Consider the following 16,277-nt stretch of genomic DNA (forward strand, 5'->3'; position numbering starts at 1 on the left):
ACCTAGGATATACACAAATGACCCCTTGCTGATTTCAGAATTTTGTCTACTTTTCAGAAATATTTAGCTGTCTGGGATCCAGCATTGGTTTCACACCCATTTCTGTCACTAACTGGAAGGAGGCTGAAAGCACAAAAAATAGTAAAAATGGGGTATGTCCCAGTAAAACGCCAAAATTGTGTTGAAAAATATGGTTTTCTCATTTAAGTTTGCCTGTTCCTGAAAGCTGAGAAGGTGGTGATTCTAGCACTGCAAACCCTCTGTTGTTGCCCTTTACAGGGTAAAAACCACAAGCTTTCTTCTGCAGCCCTTTTTTCCCATTTTGTTTTTTTAAAAACAATTGTTTTGCTGCACATTGGCTAATTTTGTGGTCTCCTCCAGGGGTACCCACAAACTCTGAGTACCCCTAGAATCCCTAGGATGTTGGAAAAAAGGACTAAATTTTGGCGTGGGTAGCTTAAGTGGACAAAAAGTTATGAGGGCCTAAGTGCAAACTGGCCCAAATAGCCAAAAAATGCCTGGCACCTGAGGGGGAAAAGGCCTGGCAGTGAAGGGGTTAAAGAATTAATTATATCTTATGTATAATATCTTGTGATGCCTCTGGCGGATTAGTATTCATCCTAGGGAATAGGGAAAATGTAATCATGGGGCTCAGTGTGAAACAAAAGAATTGCCCCTGGGGGGTAGGAGATAGAAATATTTTTGGTGTCCTACCTCATGCCCAGATGGTGCTAGACACTTTTAGTGTATTTGTCTATTTTCATTTAGATTGTATGATTTGTATTTTCCTGGAAGTAAAGTCATTTTCTTTCCTAGAGTCTTTTCTGCTCTAGCCTGTTCCTCAGGAGAGCCAAGATCTGAAAGTAAGTACCTGGTCATTCAGTGTGAGCGCAACACTATTCTGCCCTCAGAACACCAGAGGTAAATAGCAATAAGTGTCACACTTATTGTTTAGTAACCTCTCACTTCCCTGGAACCTCAAGTAAAAGCATTCCACTAAAAGATAATTAATTGTTATGGGTTGGCATCTTTTGTATTTTAGGATATGATGACTTTTCGATACATTGTTTATTTTTCATTTATTGCTACCCAGGTGCTAAGTGACACCCTCTCTGAAGCTTGCATCAGGATCACCAAAGAGGAAAGGTCACAGATGAAGGCATTGTTGGGTATGTCTTAACTTTACTTTGGTTTTCTCAACGTATGTTAGGAATCAATGAATCCCAACATGGGATCCAATGTAATTTGATGTGCATAGTAGTGCTCTATGTTCTGTACTCTATAAAATGAGGGAACCTTCCATCCCACAATTTATATTTGTTACTTAGAACAAAATACTTTCAGCTTAGGTTTTCAAATATGCATTAGTGGCTTTCTAAACAAATTAAATTTCATTCACTGCTCTGTAATTGGTGTACTCACTAACATTTGTGCCTGTGTTGAAGGGACATTATGGTACATAATGGATGTACAAACTGAACTAGTTACAAAAAGTACTGTTTCAGTCATCTCTGTGATTTTCACCTTCCCCAAGTGAAACTTTCAAACAACCTGTGTCATAGATGCAGAAGTATTTATTGATTCTAAAAGTTGATGGATCTATGATCCAAGAACAAGCCAACCATAAAATGTTACCAGTAAAACTTTGAGTGGTGTGGTGTTTTTTTTAGAACCCGTTAAATGCTGATCACATTTGAGTGAGTCGAGCTTTCTCTCAGTGGAGCCCTCATGAATGAAGATCAATGCATTAAAATCAATTTAACCCTTTGTAAAAGCGGCAATGCAGCCCAATCACCTAGGCTATATGTTCCTTGCATAGAACAAAAGCAGCTCCAGATGCGTCTGTTTTGCTTTGTGCTTCACCAGTGAGACAGTGTGTTAAGTTCTATAAGCAGCATGAGGATCAGTCCACTTCTAGATATCACTTAGATTAGTATCACATTAAGATGGGACGTGATTAACTATTAACTGAACATTGTGAGCTTCTGGTTAAATATCCTCTGAGCTACATTCCATATTATTTTCTGTTCCAACGTGTCTTTAGGAATGATGACTAATTGTATGCAAAACAATAAATGTTAGCTGCAAGTGGAGAAGTGCAGCTTGGAGTGCAAGGCTGTGTGATTTTACAAAGCGGTTTAGAGGGAGATGTGTCAATTCCCAACCCCTGAAAAGAGTAAGCCCATTGCTATTCACAAACTGCACTTCAAAAGTTATTGCATCCATTAAAGGAACTGAAAATAGTAAACTACTCCATTCTCCAGTTTGCAGCTGGAGGCAGTCCAGCACCACTCATTGCCAACCACTGGTAGGGCAACAGCCTCCCACAGAAAATAATGGAGGTAGCGACTTAAAGTAAAACTCTATAAGCAAATATTGGTAAATTTAACTAAGCAATTTGATATAGTTAAAAACACAACATAAAGAAATATAATTTAGGGGGTCATTACGAGTGTGGCGGTCTGTAGACCACCGCACTCACAGTAGCATTCTGGACCGCCGCCAACGTGGCGGTCCGACTGCCACATTAAAACCCTGGCGGTCAGACAGGCAGGAAACTGCCAGCTCTGCCAGGATCTTGTATCCCAGCTGTCTGGTGGTGGCGGAGATCCTAATCTGCCAGGGCTGCGTTGCTGGATTACGACCTTGATCTCTGAAAGCCTTTTCATGGTGGTATACCGCTACGAAAAGGCTGGCCCCCTGCCCAGCACCCTCACAATGTTCACTGTCTGCTGTGTGGCGGCAACCTCCCCGTCGAAACTGTCCACCAAACTCATAATGACCCCCTTAATGTTAAAAATATCTATAAATAAAACATATTTAGTTATAAAATATCTTAGCAACTGTTTTTGAATTTATAAAATAATGTAACATTAATTTTTATTCAAAAATAATTAAATTACTTTTAATTACTTGTAGACATACTTTTTAATAATTATGAATGCATAATAAAAAAAAATATTTTATGTTAGGTGGGAATTTATTTTTTAATTAAACTTCTGAAAAATAATTTTTAATTTAATTTAATTTTTCATTAATTTAAGATTTAAATCACAATTAGGTTTAAAATAAATATATAAAAGTAATTTAGATTAATATTTAACACAGAAAATCTTTTACTATATTTTATTTATTTTAAATAAACTTATTTTCATATACTTTCCATATGAAGACTCCACAGTCATAATAAACATCTCCTCATTGTAAAGTGTAGGGACAATTTAGAAAGTTTAATTAACTTTATAATAAGTTAGTAAAAATATTTTGTTGCAGTGTTAGTGGTGGGCCATGTGTTGTGCTCGTCTTCCTTCTGTTTTTTTTTGCATATGACAATAGTAACTTACATTCATAAATTTGGCTCCACTTCCTTTGTGGGTGGAGACATGTTAAATCTACAGTTTTGAGTTACTGTGCAATCACATTTTGTAAATACCTAAAAGTAGTTCAGTTACTCAAAAGTGTAAGAGTAAAGTTACACATGTGTATTTTCCCTTTGAGAAGTAACCCACAACTCTTCAAACTCTTCAAAGGATCTGTAAGCCTTTTGAATTTATATCAGCCTTGTTTGGGGTTACTTTACAAATCAGTGGTTTATATCATTTTGTTATTTTGTTTCTTACATGGTGGTTATAAACTCTTTGTATTTTTATATCAAAATATACAAAACAATTTTTTATGATAAGTTCCTCTAGTCTAGAAGTGAAGTAAATCATTTTGTATAGAATTACCCACATCCTTTGCATTAGTTGAGACTGATAATTATTTTTTTATATTCCCCTAGTTTTCTATATTGTTGTTTCAACTTTATGATCTTTCATGCCTCTTGTATTTTGTATTCTTAGTTCTTAACAAGTTATGCATTCATTCCCTTATTGATTAGTTTGTTTCTGAATCAAACTAAGTTTTACATGGCCTTAACCTTTTTTGCTCTATCTTTGTAAGAATAGTATTTTTTCCTTAGAATATCACACAATTTTCGAACCAGGTGATATTTTGTGACTCACTAAATGTGTCCCAGACAGTTTCCTGATAGGTACAGCGGACAAATTCTCTAATACAGGTGTATAGGAAATTTTAAAATATGGCTTTGGGTTATACAATCTGGTGCACCAATGAAATTCGCTCAGTTACATAAACCTGCTGATCTAACTTTAGTACAGGTTATTGGTGGTCTTAAATTCAAGGAAACCAGACCTCTTTCTTTATGTTAAACCTAGGTATGAAATTGATTATCACAATTAAAAAATATCATGGGGCTATGTCTCCGAGTGTATCCAGTGGCAGACCAATTAACTTTGATTTATGTATTTCTTTTGCTGTATTTCTAAAATTAAAGAAGCTGTCCTAATGGAACAGAAACAAATCAATCAACACATTATTCCCAGCTATAGCATCAATTTCTCATGGAAGCACTTTAAGCAGCGGGTGGGGGAATCGCCTCAAAGATGTAGTTATGTTTTTGGGAGTCGATGTAAGCCATAGGATCTTAGGTTTAGGCTGATACTTCCTTTTTTCAAATTACTCTATTAGTAGTCATAGAATAAAGTTAACGGGCAAACTCCTTAGTCCCAGTATTTGTTTGAAATTTATTCATTTCAGTGAAATCACTTGGGATTATGTATTCAGTGCATATTAAGGTGGACATTTTAGAACTCAACGTGATGGGAAAGTGTCTGCTTTCTGTTGTACTATGCAGTTAAAGTATAACCACGTACTTATTACCAAATTATGGCTGATTCATTAAAAAATAAATCTATGTTTGCCCTGAGGTGCAACTGTGCCTTTTCCTCTAGTCCAAAAGTGTCATGTAGTTTTCCCATCTATCTTCCTTGTAGGTTTTTCACAGAGTTACTGTGCTTCCTAAAATGTTGCATCACTTTCTCAACGGTTTTACACATATAGCGTCCTTAAATGTCATAGAACTTTCTGCTCTTTTTACATTGGAAAGCATCTTGAATTGTCAATGTTCCTTTTTATATGTGTGTGTCTGATTAGAACTGATTGTTGCCCATTGTCTCCACCTTTTGATCAATAGTGCACGTATTATAGTGTCACATTCTTTCTTATTTTGTACTGCATTTCACTTATTTCTGCAATATGCATGTATAAGTGCACTCATAAACATGGGGCTGACTACCTCCCCGCTGGCCCCATGAAGAGTTTCCTGCTAGGTCAGCAGGCGGAAACCCGAGTTTCTGCCCTCTGGCCTAGTGGAAAATAGCCTACAGCATTGTCTCTGGCTCATAATTGAGCCTGTGGGAATGCTGTAGGGCGCAGGGTGCACCAGCACCCTTGCATTGTTCACTGTCTGACAGTGAACAGTGCGATGGTTCTGGCCAGGGGGCCCCTGCACTGTCCATGCCAAGTGCATGGGCAGTGCAGAGGCCCCCTGGGGCGCCCTGCACCCATTCTCTGCCAGCATTTTCATGGGGGTGGTACTGCCATTAAACCACTGGCGGAGAAGGGGGTCGTAATCCCCAGGGCAAGGCTGTTTGCAGCCCTGCCCTGGCGGATTAGGACCGCCGCCACCTCCAGACCACTGTGATCTCTAATCTTGGTGGAGCTGGTGGTTCCCTGGCGGCCCGATCGCCAGGGTTGTAATGTGGCAGTCGGACCATATTGAAGCCCTATATGTTAATGCATCCAGCAGCATCTACTAGACAGTTACAAATGGCACCAAAAGTATTCATCTTTGGCCAACACTAATGATGTGTCAATAATGTAGACTAAAAATATGGATTTTTGGCGTTAAAGCTTTCCTGAGTGGGCAGAATAATGTACAAGTATTCCCAAATTTTGCATAAGTACCATAATGTGTGGTGCTCTAAGGACGTCTATTCCTAGTTAACCATAATTAACTTTCTCAGTCAAGCCTTTTTTTGTTTATGTGTCTCTCCTTGAAGCCCAGAAGGTTCTTTTAGTTGTCCTTCGTTACTGTGGGGAAGAGGTAAAAGGAGCAAGATTATATCAAAATACAGTTTTTTGTAATGAATATCTAATAGACCCAGATCAGTGTATAACCTCTGATGTTCTTCACATGTTGCCATTTTATTGTTCCAGATGGATATTTTTTGCCATAATAAACAGTTTGTAAGAAACTGATACCCGAATTGCTACATGCTACATACTCATGTTGTACTGTAGTCCTGGTGGTGCTTGAAGTGTACCTTCTGCATTTATATTGTTTCCTAGCATTTGTTTCTGAAGGACAAAGCTCTAGCTGGCTATGTAAGTCTAATTACAAAAATGGCATTCAAGACACACTTTCACATTGCCTGTGCTTTTTTTCTCTATAGAGCAAAACAAGCTGTTCTCAACAAGCTCTCCTGCTGATGAGACCGTCAAGAAGAAGATTGTCAGTGCAGCCAGAGAGAAATGGGAAGTCTACTTTTCAAGGCTTTTCCCAGCTGCAGTAAGAACCACCTTTATCTCATGATTTACTTTCACAAGTCTACCAATACCATCCTTCTAGTTGGCTGGTTTAGCACAATGCACACCAAAGATTCACTAATGCTGTGACTTCCACCCTAAGATAAGGGATCTGTGCCTATAAGTCAAAGGGGATTTCTGTGTAAATCATTCCATTAGTGTTAGGACTAACATGCAGCCTCCCTTGTCATACTTACCCGACAAGATATGCCAATATATCTGACGTTTAGCACATTGCAGGCAATAAAATTAAAAAAATTTCCTTTCAAAACTTGACCCAATAGATTGAGTATGAATTATGGATGCTCTTCAGTGAAAGACAGTGCCCATGTGGACAGACTGAAATGCTGTATTTCACTTTGTGCGGGGCTTTGACATCAGGGTCACATGCATGTGCTTACATTATACTGGAAGAACTTTTGGCCTCTTTAGGTAGCGGTCGGACCTCTGCGCTCCAGTTGGTCTGTCGCATAGGTTCTCATTGTCCAAATGAGACTACTGGATTCAGGTGGCAGAATCACCTGTACTGCGGAGGACTGAGTCTGATCCCACACCATGTGACACCTGTCGGCCTAATCCGGTTTTGTTCCGGCTAACTAGCAATGCTTCATCTCCACCCATGAGCAGCGATGACTGGGTTAACTGGGTGCATGACTTGAATGACTCCTCAGGGGAATCGTGGTCGATCGGATCTCATCCGTTTCTCTCAGTTACATTAGTCTCACATAAGCAAGGACAATCAGAGGCAGAGTATAATTCAGTAACGTTTTTATTGAAGTAACTGCATCTTAGATAATAATGCATGTATTGCAATAACTAGGACAATGAAGCACAACAGATTTAAAATTGTGACAAGGGGAGTAAAACAGAAGAATAACGCTATCATGTTGTCACCACGGTTTTTAAGAATAGTTCCTACCTAGGCTATGTTAGAGCACAGCATGTTAAGCTCTAATTCTGCCCTTCGTGTTCCCCTGGGAAGACATCATCCTTCATACCTGAGCAAGAGTCCTGTAGTCTAAATAAGCAGTTGCAGCAAAGCAATCAGCATACAGTCGTGGTCATCTGGCTGGAATCTCCCTCTAACGTACATGGGTCTAAGTAGTGTTTTATAATAAAACAGCTGATGTTCCAGGAAAAGATCACCACGTAAGAGTGGGTATGTGTCTGTGAACACTGGAGACAAAGTGTACCACTTATGCCGGCAACCTATCTTACTGTAGCCTTGAGAAAAGCACAGAGTGAAAGAAATGTCTTGTTTAAGAACACAGTGCTGACCTAGGTGAAGAACGGCTAAATAGAGAAAATAAAACAAAACCACAAATGTGGCGACTGTTATAATATAACAAAGCTAAATAAAAATATCTAGGTTAAAGTGCACAGCAGCAAGCCTAGTATGCTAAAATAATGCATATAAAACTATAACTAAAATGGCTACACAGCAGGTCCAACCGCCACATTACAACCATTGCGGTCAAACCGCCAGGGGACCACCGTCTGCGCCAGAAACATGGTTCCTGACAAGCGGACGGTGGTCGGAGTCAAGCTCAGTCATGGCGGCGCTGAGTTCAGTGTCACCATGCTGATCATGAGTCCCCTCTCCGCCAGCCTTTTCATGGCAGTTTAACTGCATTGTAATATGATGTTCCTGCCGGTCAGCCCAGTGGTAACCTCGTAATAAGACTGGGGGTGTTGCCGCCGGGTTGATGGCGGTCTCATCCCTGCGAGTTTGGCGGCAGGCTCATGTGACTGCCATACACTTAATGAGGCCCTTTGTCTTGGGCGTCAGATAAATGTGCAATTGTTCTGTTGCCAAATTGGCCAATTACCTAGTTGGCTGTTTATGTCACATAGAAGTGTTTTTGTTAACACTGTAGACTATTAGGTCAATGAATGGTTTTAAGTTCTTCAGGCAATCTTGGCCCATTATATCACATAATGGTGAAGTATTTAATCCTGCGGCTGGATTAGATGATTGTCTCTAGTGGTACTGTCATGCATTAGCTCATGGGTTGCGTTGGCCATTGAACCAGTTGGAAAGATATGGAAACATAGATTTTTTTTTTACTCAGTAGGAAACATATCTTACTGCTTCAGTTTAGTAGCACAATTTTTATTTAGGTACCACAAACATGGTGTCATTAGTCAAAGAGGGCTCAGGTGCACCTATGAAAATACACTTTGAGGTATAATGAATGCAAGATAGGACAATAAAGGAGCGGAAAGCAAATTAAGTCATGTATCAAAAGACAAGAAAACCTGATTTACTGCACATTACTGGGGATATAAAAGTTCCTTGTGATACTCAAATAATGATACTGCTCCAAAGGCCAAGTTTAAGACCTTCAATCTAAACAATGAGTTTTTCTTAGAGGGCCAGATGGTTCCTCAGGATTCACTGTTCGATATGGCTACATTCAACTCAGGGGAAAGGGCTTTACTTTAAGTGCTATAAGAAAGGTTTGATAAATAGAGACAGTGAAAAACAATGTCAATTGTGATGTGTACATCATGGAAAAAAAACTAGGGACATAATGTATCCTAATGTGGTAAATATGGTGGTACTGCCTCATCTTGTCATGTCCTTCAAACAATTTGCTTCTTCAGACACAAAGTTTTATGCATTGTCACTTGTCTGTGTCCGTTGCAGTCTGAAGACACAAACCACATCAGACGCAGAGAAATGACACTGCACAGCGACTATGCCAGACCTCACAAGAGGATAAGTGGATACCAACACAAAGTTAATATTTAGCAACCATCCCTCTTTCAACTATGAACCCAGATTCCTTGAGATGACAAGTTGTGTATTGACCAGAAAACTTGGTCTTTGATATAAGCCTAGAAAAAATCCCATGTCTGGGGGCAACTGGCTTGAACTAAACCCATGTTGGCTGATAATTAGAATACATAAATGTATAAAGAATCTTAACTTAAGGGTCTGTAATGCTTTCTTGTTACATGATTCATAAAACAGGCCTCAAACTATTTCTTGATGTCAGTATTAAATACTGATGAATATTATTCATAAAATTAACAAATTGAACTCTATTGCTGCAATAGTCAGTAAAAAAACGTTTCTTTCGTTAAAGCATCCACCATCATATCAGATTTCTAAGCAACTAGCTTTAGGGTGTTTACCTGGATTGGATGCACACCCAAGTACTACCTGCACATAAAATTGTGTAATATCTGGGTGTGGCACTTACACCAAAATCTCTCTCACCGGTCTTAACATTGCCGCTATAAAGGAGGCTTTGGTTTTAACTATAGCATGTCCTAAGAGGACAAATAAGAGCTGCCACTACTAACAGTAAGAATTCAATATCCCCCTCCTTCTGGCACAGCAGGAAGGACCTCTCTTTTATAGACAATTGATGTCATCTTTCTTTGGAAATCCGGGCTCTATCAAGAGTTATTTGTTATGGGTAGTCAAATAGAATTCTTTTCTCCCCAGTCTCCATTTCCAAAACATGCCCATCTGTCTCAAACAGACTACAAATGGATCACTGGCACAATATAGAACACAACAATATCCAGATACAGAAACATTGTGTCAGAAATATCAATTACAAAAATATTGTTTCCCAATAGTTATAATGGTAAGTGCAAAAATATTGGAAAATATCTTTTCACGCCAATATCATAAAAGAAAATATATATAATTTTTTAATATATGTATAGTTTACTCTCAGGTCCAACATATTTATGTTATCCTGCTATTTTCAAGTCGACCACTCTCCTGAACTGTCATTGGCATTAGGAGTGTGCCACAATCCTTCTCTGAGGATTCTTTTAAAAATCTTTGGAGGAGAATGCACTTTTATACATTTTTCTTCTCTATCACTACACAATTTATCACTGAAGAGCTGGGTGGGATAGAATCAGTCTGTCCTCTTAATCACATATTCTCAGGCGCTATGGTGGTCATTACAACTCTGGCGGTCGGTGTTAAAGCGGCGGTAAGACCGCCAACAGGCCGGCGGTAAAAAAAATGGAATTACGACCGTGGCGGAAACCACCAACATAGGCAGCCACTTTAACACTCCGACCCCCATGGCGGTACAAACAAACAGCTTGGCGGTCACTGCCAACAGACAGGCGGAGGACAATGTACCGCCCACAGTATCACAACCTACCAATCCGCCACCTTTTCCGGGGCGGATTCACCGCAGACAAAAACACGGCGGAAACAGGACTTCGAAGGGAAAACGCTCACCTCTACACACCTCACGAGGAATCCAGACGCCATGGAACCCAAACTCCACATCCTGCCAGCCCTTATCTTCTTGCTCCTCTACCAGACCACGGTGAGAACTGCACCTACGACACAGGGGAGGGGGGAGGGAAAAAAAAGTGACACACACATACAACATGCAAAACCCCCACCCTCACCCACGACAACACACACACTAATACAGCATGATACATTACAGTTACACCCCCTAACCACCCTGGAAGAATGCAAAGACAAAAGGAAAGGAGTGAAACCATTGTAATATATTAAACTCCAGTATGCAAAAATCTATATATACACTATAAGCAAAATATGCACCAAGATTAGTAGTCCGGGTAGTGCTCCATTAAAGTCTGTGGAACACTGGGCCCACACGGTATGGGCGAGGCCCACACTCAATCCCCGAAATGACGGAGAGAACACTGCAGGGACATCAGATAGCAATAAAACAGGCACCTCAGGGGGAAGGGAAAGGGGGGGGGCACCTCAGCCGGTTGAGTGCACAACGCCAAATCCACGAGGGGGCCAAATGCTCACTGTTCCATCCTGGGGAGTGCAAAGCCACAGTCTCTCAAGTCTCTACAGTGGGTGGTTTGCCCACTGTCTCTACAGTGGGTGGGTTGCCCACTGTTCCATCCTGGGGAGTGCAAAGCCACAGTCTCTCAAGTCTCTACAGTGGGTGGTTTGCCCACTGTCTCTACAGTGGGTGGGTTGCCCACTGTTCCATCCTGGGGAGTGCAAAGCCACAGTCTCTCAAGTCTCTACAGTGGGTGGGTTGCCCACTGTTCCATCCTGGGGAGTGCAAAGCCACAGTCTCTCAAGTGGATAACAGTCTCCAATGGTTCTGGAGGGGGCTTTATCCTGCCAAGGACAGAGGTAGTGGATGTGATACTCCACTGGTTCTGGAGGGGGCTTTGTGCGCAGAGTGCTTCATCCTGCCAAGTACAGAGGTAGTGGATGTGATACTCCACTGGTTCTGGAGGGGGCTTTGTGCCCAGAGTGCTTCATCCTGCCACGGACAGAGGTAGTGGATGTTTGTCTCCACTGGTTCTGGAGGGGGCTTTGTGCCCAGAGTGCTTCATCCTGCTCGTGACGGACTCAGTGGCGTCAGTGCCCTTGACGCTCATGGGCCAGCGGTGCTTGTTGCAGCGGTGTCATTGGCAGCGGTGCTTGTTGCGGCGGTGCCCTGTTCAGCGGTGCTTGTGGCGGCGGTGCCCTGTTCAGAGGTGCTTGTGGCAGAGGGGTCCTTTGCAGTGACTCAGCTGCTGGCGGTCCTGTCTGGCCCAGCGGGGCTGGTGCTGGTGGTCCTTGATGGCCCAGCGGGGCTGGTGCTGGCGGTCCTGTCTGGCCCAGCGGGCTGGTGCTGCCGGTCCTGTCTGGCCCATCAGGGCTGGTGCTGGTGGTCCTGTCTGGCCCAGCGGGGCTGGTGCTGGCGGTCGTTCATGGCCCAGCGGGGTTGGTGCTGGTGGTCCTTCATGGCCCAGCGGGCCTGGTGCTGGCGGTCCTGTCTGGCACAGCGGGGCTGGTGCTGGCGGTCCTGTCTGGCCCAGCGGGGCTGGTGCTGCCGGTCCTGTCCTGGGTGGCAGGGCTGGTGCTGGCGGTGGTCTCCTGGGCCTCAGGGATGATGGCAGTGGCCTCCTGGGCAGCTGGGATGATGGCGGTCTTCTCTGCCGTGCTGCTCTTCCCAGCCTTGCTGACTTTCTTGTGGCCCTTCCCCACCTTGGAAGGTGCAACTGACTCCACACTCCCACCTGTACCCGTGGGAGCGGCTTTGGTTGCTGGAGTCTTCCCCCTCTCCCACTGGGCACTGGCCAACTTTTGATGCTTGACAGGTGGGGGACTGTCCGTGCTGTGGCTCTGTGCCACACTGGCTGCCCTGGTGGCCGGTGCACTCCAGGTTCCGGTGACTACAGGCACCACTGGTCCCGGAGATGTTGTGGCTGAGGTGCTAGGTTGGGACCTGGAGAGTCTGGCCCAAGGAGACGGACAGGGTGGGGAAGGTGAGGGAAAGAGGTCAAGGTTGGCCAGGAAAAGTTTCTTGGGAACACTGGGACGGGTAGCTGGAGGGGGTTTGGGAGTGGAGGAAGAGGTTGTGGTTGTTCGTTTGGTGACTTTGGGTGAAGGTGCATGCGCTGGAGGCTGTCGTGAGGTGGATGGCTGAGGGGCTGCTGGGAGGGCGGTGCTGGTGGGGGGGTGGCGGCTGTACCTGTAGATGCGGGGGGCACAGATGTTGCCGCCACCATAAGTGAGCTCCCATCAGAGGACGAGTCCGTGCCACTGGTGTCAGCTCCTGTCCCCGCCGTGGAGCTCCCCTCGCCCTCCGTCCCAGTGGTGAACACCGAGTCCGTTGTCTCGCCCTCCAGGGCCATGTGGGATGCAGCTCCCTCCTGCTCCGGTGCCACTGCTCCTCCGCCTGATGATGCTAATGCACACAAGAACAGGGAAACCACAAAAAGGGGGGGGGGCAGAAGAAAGACATGTTGAGTGCATGCATTACCTCTACCATTGGCGGACACGACAGACACAGAATCCCCCTGCACTACGCCACGCACTTGGGCTCCACTGTTCAATCCCTGGGACATGGCCTACAAGGCTATGGCCGACATCTGCTCACATGGATGACACAGGAGCCTGACTAGGTGTACTTGGCACTGTACACAGGTTGGGTGGGGTGCCACAGGGTCTGTCAGAACAAGGGGACCTAACTAGCACACTCGCCCTGGCCTAGGGAAACCCACAGCCCACCTCCCCCACCCAGACACTCCACTGCGTGCAAAATCAGCAGAATGAGAGTGTACTCACCCCCTTGTGGCTGCTGTGATGCCCTCAAGTGCCCATCCAACTCCGGGTACGCCACCGCCAGGATCCTGAACATCAGGGGGGTCATGGTGCGACGGGCACCCCTCCCACGTTGGGAGGCCATCCCCAGCTGGACCTCTGCCGTCTTCTTGCTCCAGCGGCGAATGTCCTCCCATCTCTTACGGCAGTGGGTGCTCCTTCTGTGGTAGACCCCCACTGTCCGGACGTCCTTGGCGATGGCACGCCAAATATCCTTTTTCTGGTGGGCGCTGACATACAGGAATTGTACAGGGGAAAAGAAAAGTTATTACCAACTGCACCGTCACAGTCATTGCCCCCATCCCTACCCTTGCCATGTGGCACATGCACTCAGAGTCGTTTCATGCACGCCTCAATCTCCCCCCCCCCCATCTTTCATCCACCCCACTCCACACAGGCATAGCCCATACAGCATGCTCCCAGTGTACTTACCTGTTTGTCTGGAGGACCGTAGAGTAGCGTGTACTGGGGGAGGACCCCATCTACGAGTTTCACCAACTCCTCCGATGTGAAGGCAGGGGCCCTTTCCCCAGACGCATGAGCCATTGTCTCTTCCAGACCGAGGTTACAGCAGCACTTGCAGTGTAGGTCCTCTCCTGTTGAAGATCAGGTATCGAGTGATTGAACAGATAGAAAATGGCGGTCATGTCCGCGGAGGTGCGTACCGTCATCGCCGGCGTACATCGTCATTGGCTCTTGCGACCCATAGGGTCCAATGTTAACCAATGTAGAATTGCGCAGTTACCTCATATCCCATTGTCCCACTTTACAGGTCAGGCGGCCGCCATTTCAGAAGCCCACATGGCTTAATTTTGAACTGCGTCACACATACCTCGGCCTTGCCTCAACACTCATACAGGGCTAATTTCGGATTAGGATTCGTGTTCTGTGTAAGCTGTGGGTACGTACCTCGGAGTTGGTTGACTCTGTGCTCGCTGTTGTCCTTCATAGGCACCGTCCGCTGGGACATGTGAGGAGATGGCGGCATCCTCCGGTGTACAGACCGCTGGTGGACCTGTTGACAATGGAGGAAAGACATGTGATCATCACCTACAGGCTTGATCATGCCACAATCCTGGAACTGTGTGCCCAGTTGGAGCCAGACCTGATGTCAGCTATCCACCATCCCACAGGAATACCACCTCAAGTGCAGGTGCTGTCAGTACTCCATTTCCTTGCAAGTGGGTCATTTCAAACAACAGTGGCCATAGCATCAGGGATGTACCAGCCTACGTTTTCCAACGTGTTGTCCATTGTGTTGTCTGCCCTGCTGAGACACATACGGAGCTACATCGTGTTCCCTCAGGTGGAGGATTTGCCTACAGTGAAAGGTGATTTCTATGCCCTGGGACATATCCCCAACATCATAGGCACCATTGATGGGACACATGTGGCTTTGGTACTCCCCCTCGCGGGAGTGAACAGGTGTACAAAAACCGGAAGAGTTATCATTCCATGAATGTGCAGATGGTGTGTTTGGCAGACCAGTAATTCTCCCATGTGAATGCCAAAATCCCTGGCTCAGTGCATGACACTTACATCCTGCGGAATAGCAACATCCCTTATGTAATGGGTCAACTTCAGAGGCACCGTGTGTGGCTATTAGGTGAGCACCTGGAAGCAAGTCAGTGGGAATGGTTTACTGGGTCTGGGGACATCCCTACAGGTTAGTGTGTGTCTAACAGTCGTCCCTCGCCATTTGCAGGTGACTCTGGTTACCCCAACCTGTCATGGCTACTGATCCCAGTGAGGACTCCCAGGACAAGGGCAGAGGAACGCTACAATGAGGCCCATGGGCGAACTCGGCGGATAATAGAGCGGACCTTCGGCCTCCTGAAGGCCAGGTTCAGGTGCCTACATATGACAGGTGGATCCCTATTCTACTCACCAAAGAAGGTGTGCCAGATCATCGTGGCCTGCTGAATGCTTCACAACTTAGCTTTGCGACGACAGGTGCCTTTTCTGCAGGAGATGGTCCCGATGGCGGTGTTGTTACAGCTGTGGAGCCTGTGGACAGTGAAGATGAGGAAGCAGAAGAAGAGGACATCGACAACAGGAACTCGGTGATCCTGCAATATTTCCAGTGAGACACAGGTAAGAATACAAACCTGTCTACTACATGTACTTTAACACTACTACCTCTCTACTGTCTGTCATTTTCACCCAGTGTATGGTCACTGAGTTGTCACTTTGCCTTTCGATTTCACAGATGTGGGTCCCACTGTGTGACATCTGCTGTGTTTCCTCATGGACTAGAGCTGTGTGACATAGGTATGTTGACATTACATTTGAAAGAACATTTTGACACTGTAATTGCTAATACACTATTTCGACATCACAGACCGACTTCAGATTGTTTTGTGCTTCAAGGGTGTTTATTTAAGTGCTCAATATTGGAGGGAGTTGTAAAATGGTGAGGGGTGATGGTGGAGGAATGTCCATGGTAGAGTCCAGTCTATTAGTCTCACAGGTGCATTGCCCAAATGGGCATAGAAAGTGGAGCTGGGTAGTTTGAGGATGGACAGGGTGACAAAGTGGGACAGAAGGATGACATTCAGGGTGGTCTCATTTCTTGGTGGGGTCTTGGCATTGTTCTCTGTCTTTGTCCTGGATCTCAGGGACCGTTTGCGGGGTGGTTCTCCCTCTGCAGGGGGTGGGATGCTGGTGTGGTGGTCCTGTGGCGGGGCGTCATGTCCACTAGCGCCAGCGGAGGTGGTTGGCAGTTCATCGTCCAGGATAATGTCAGGGGCCCCTTGTTGTGCCACAGTGTCCC

The 16,277-nt window shown here is 45.0% G+C and overlaps 1 protein-coding gene across 1 annotated transcript in view; it reads left to right on the forward strand.

Annotated features, from left to right (window-relative positions):
• Positions 1-16,277, forward strand: part of MYO15A (myosin XVA) — a 761,224-nt gene that overhangs the window by 530,911 nt on the left and 214,036 nt on the right. Inside the window, exons 48-49 of the mRNA XM_069212299.1 lie at positions 1,094-1,169; positions 6,297-6,412. Coding sequence (XP_069068400.1) covers positions 1,094-1,169; positions 6,297-6,412 — 192 coding nt within the window. The remainder of the gene's footprint in view (positions 1-1,093; positions 1,170-6,296; positions 6,413-16,277) is intronic.

This window comes from Pleurodeles waltl, chromosome 10 (genome assembly GCF_031143425.1).
Source record: "Pleurodeles waltl isolate 20211129_DDA chromosome 10, aPleWal1.hap1.20221129, whole genome shotgun sequence".
Classification (NCBI taxonomy): domain Eukaryota; kingdom Metazoa; phylum Chordata; class Amphibia; order Caudata; family Salamandridae; genus Pleurodeles; species Pleurodeles waltl.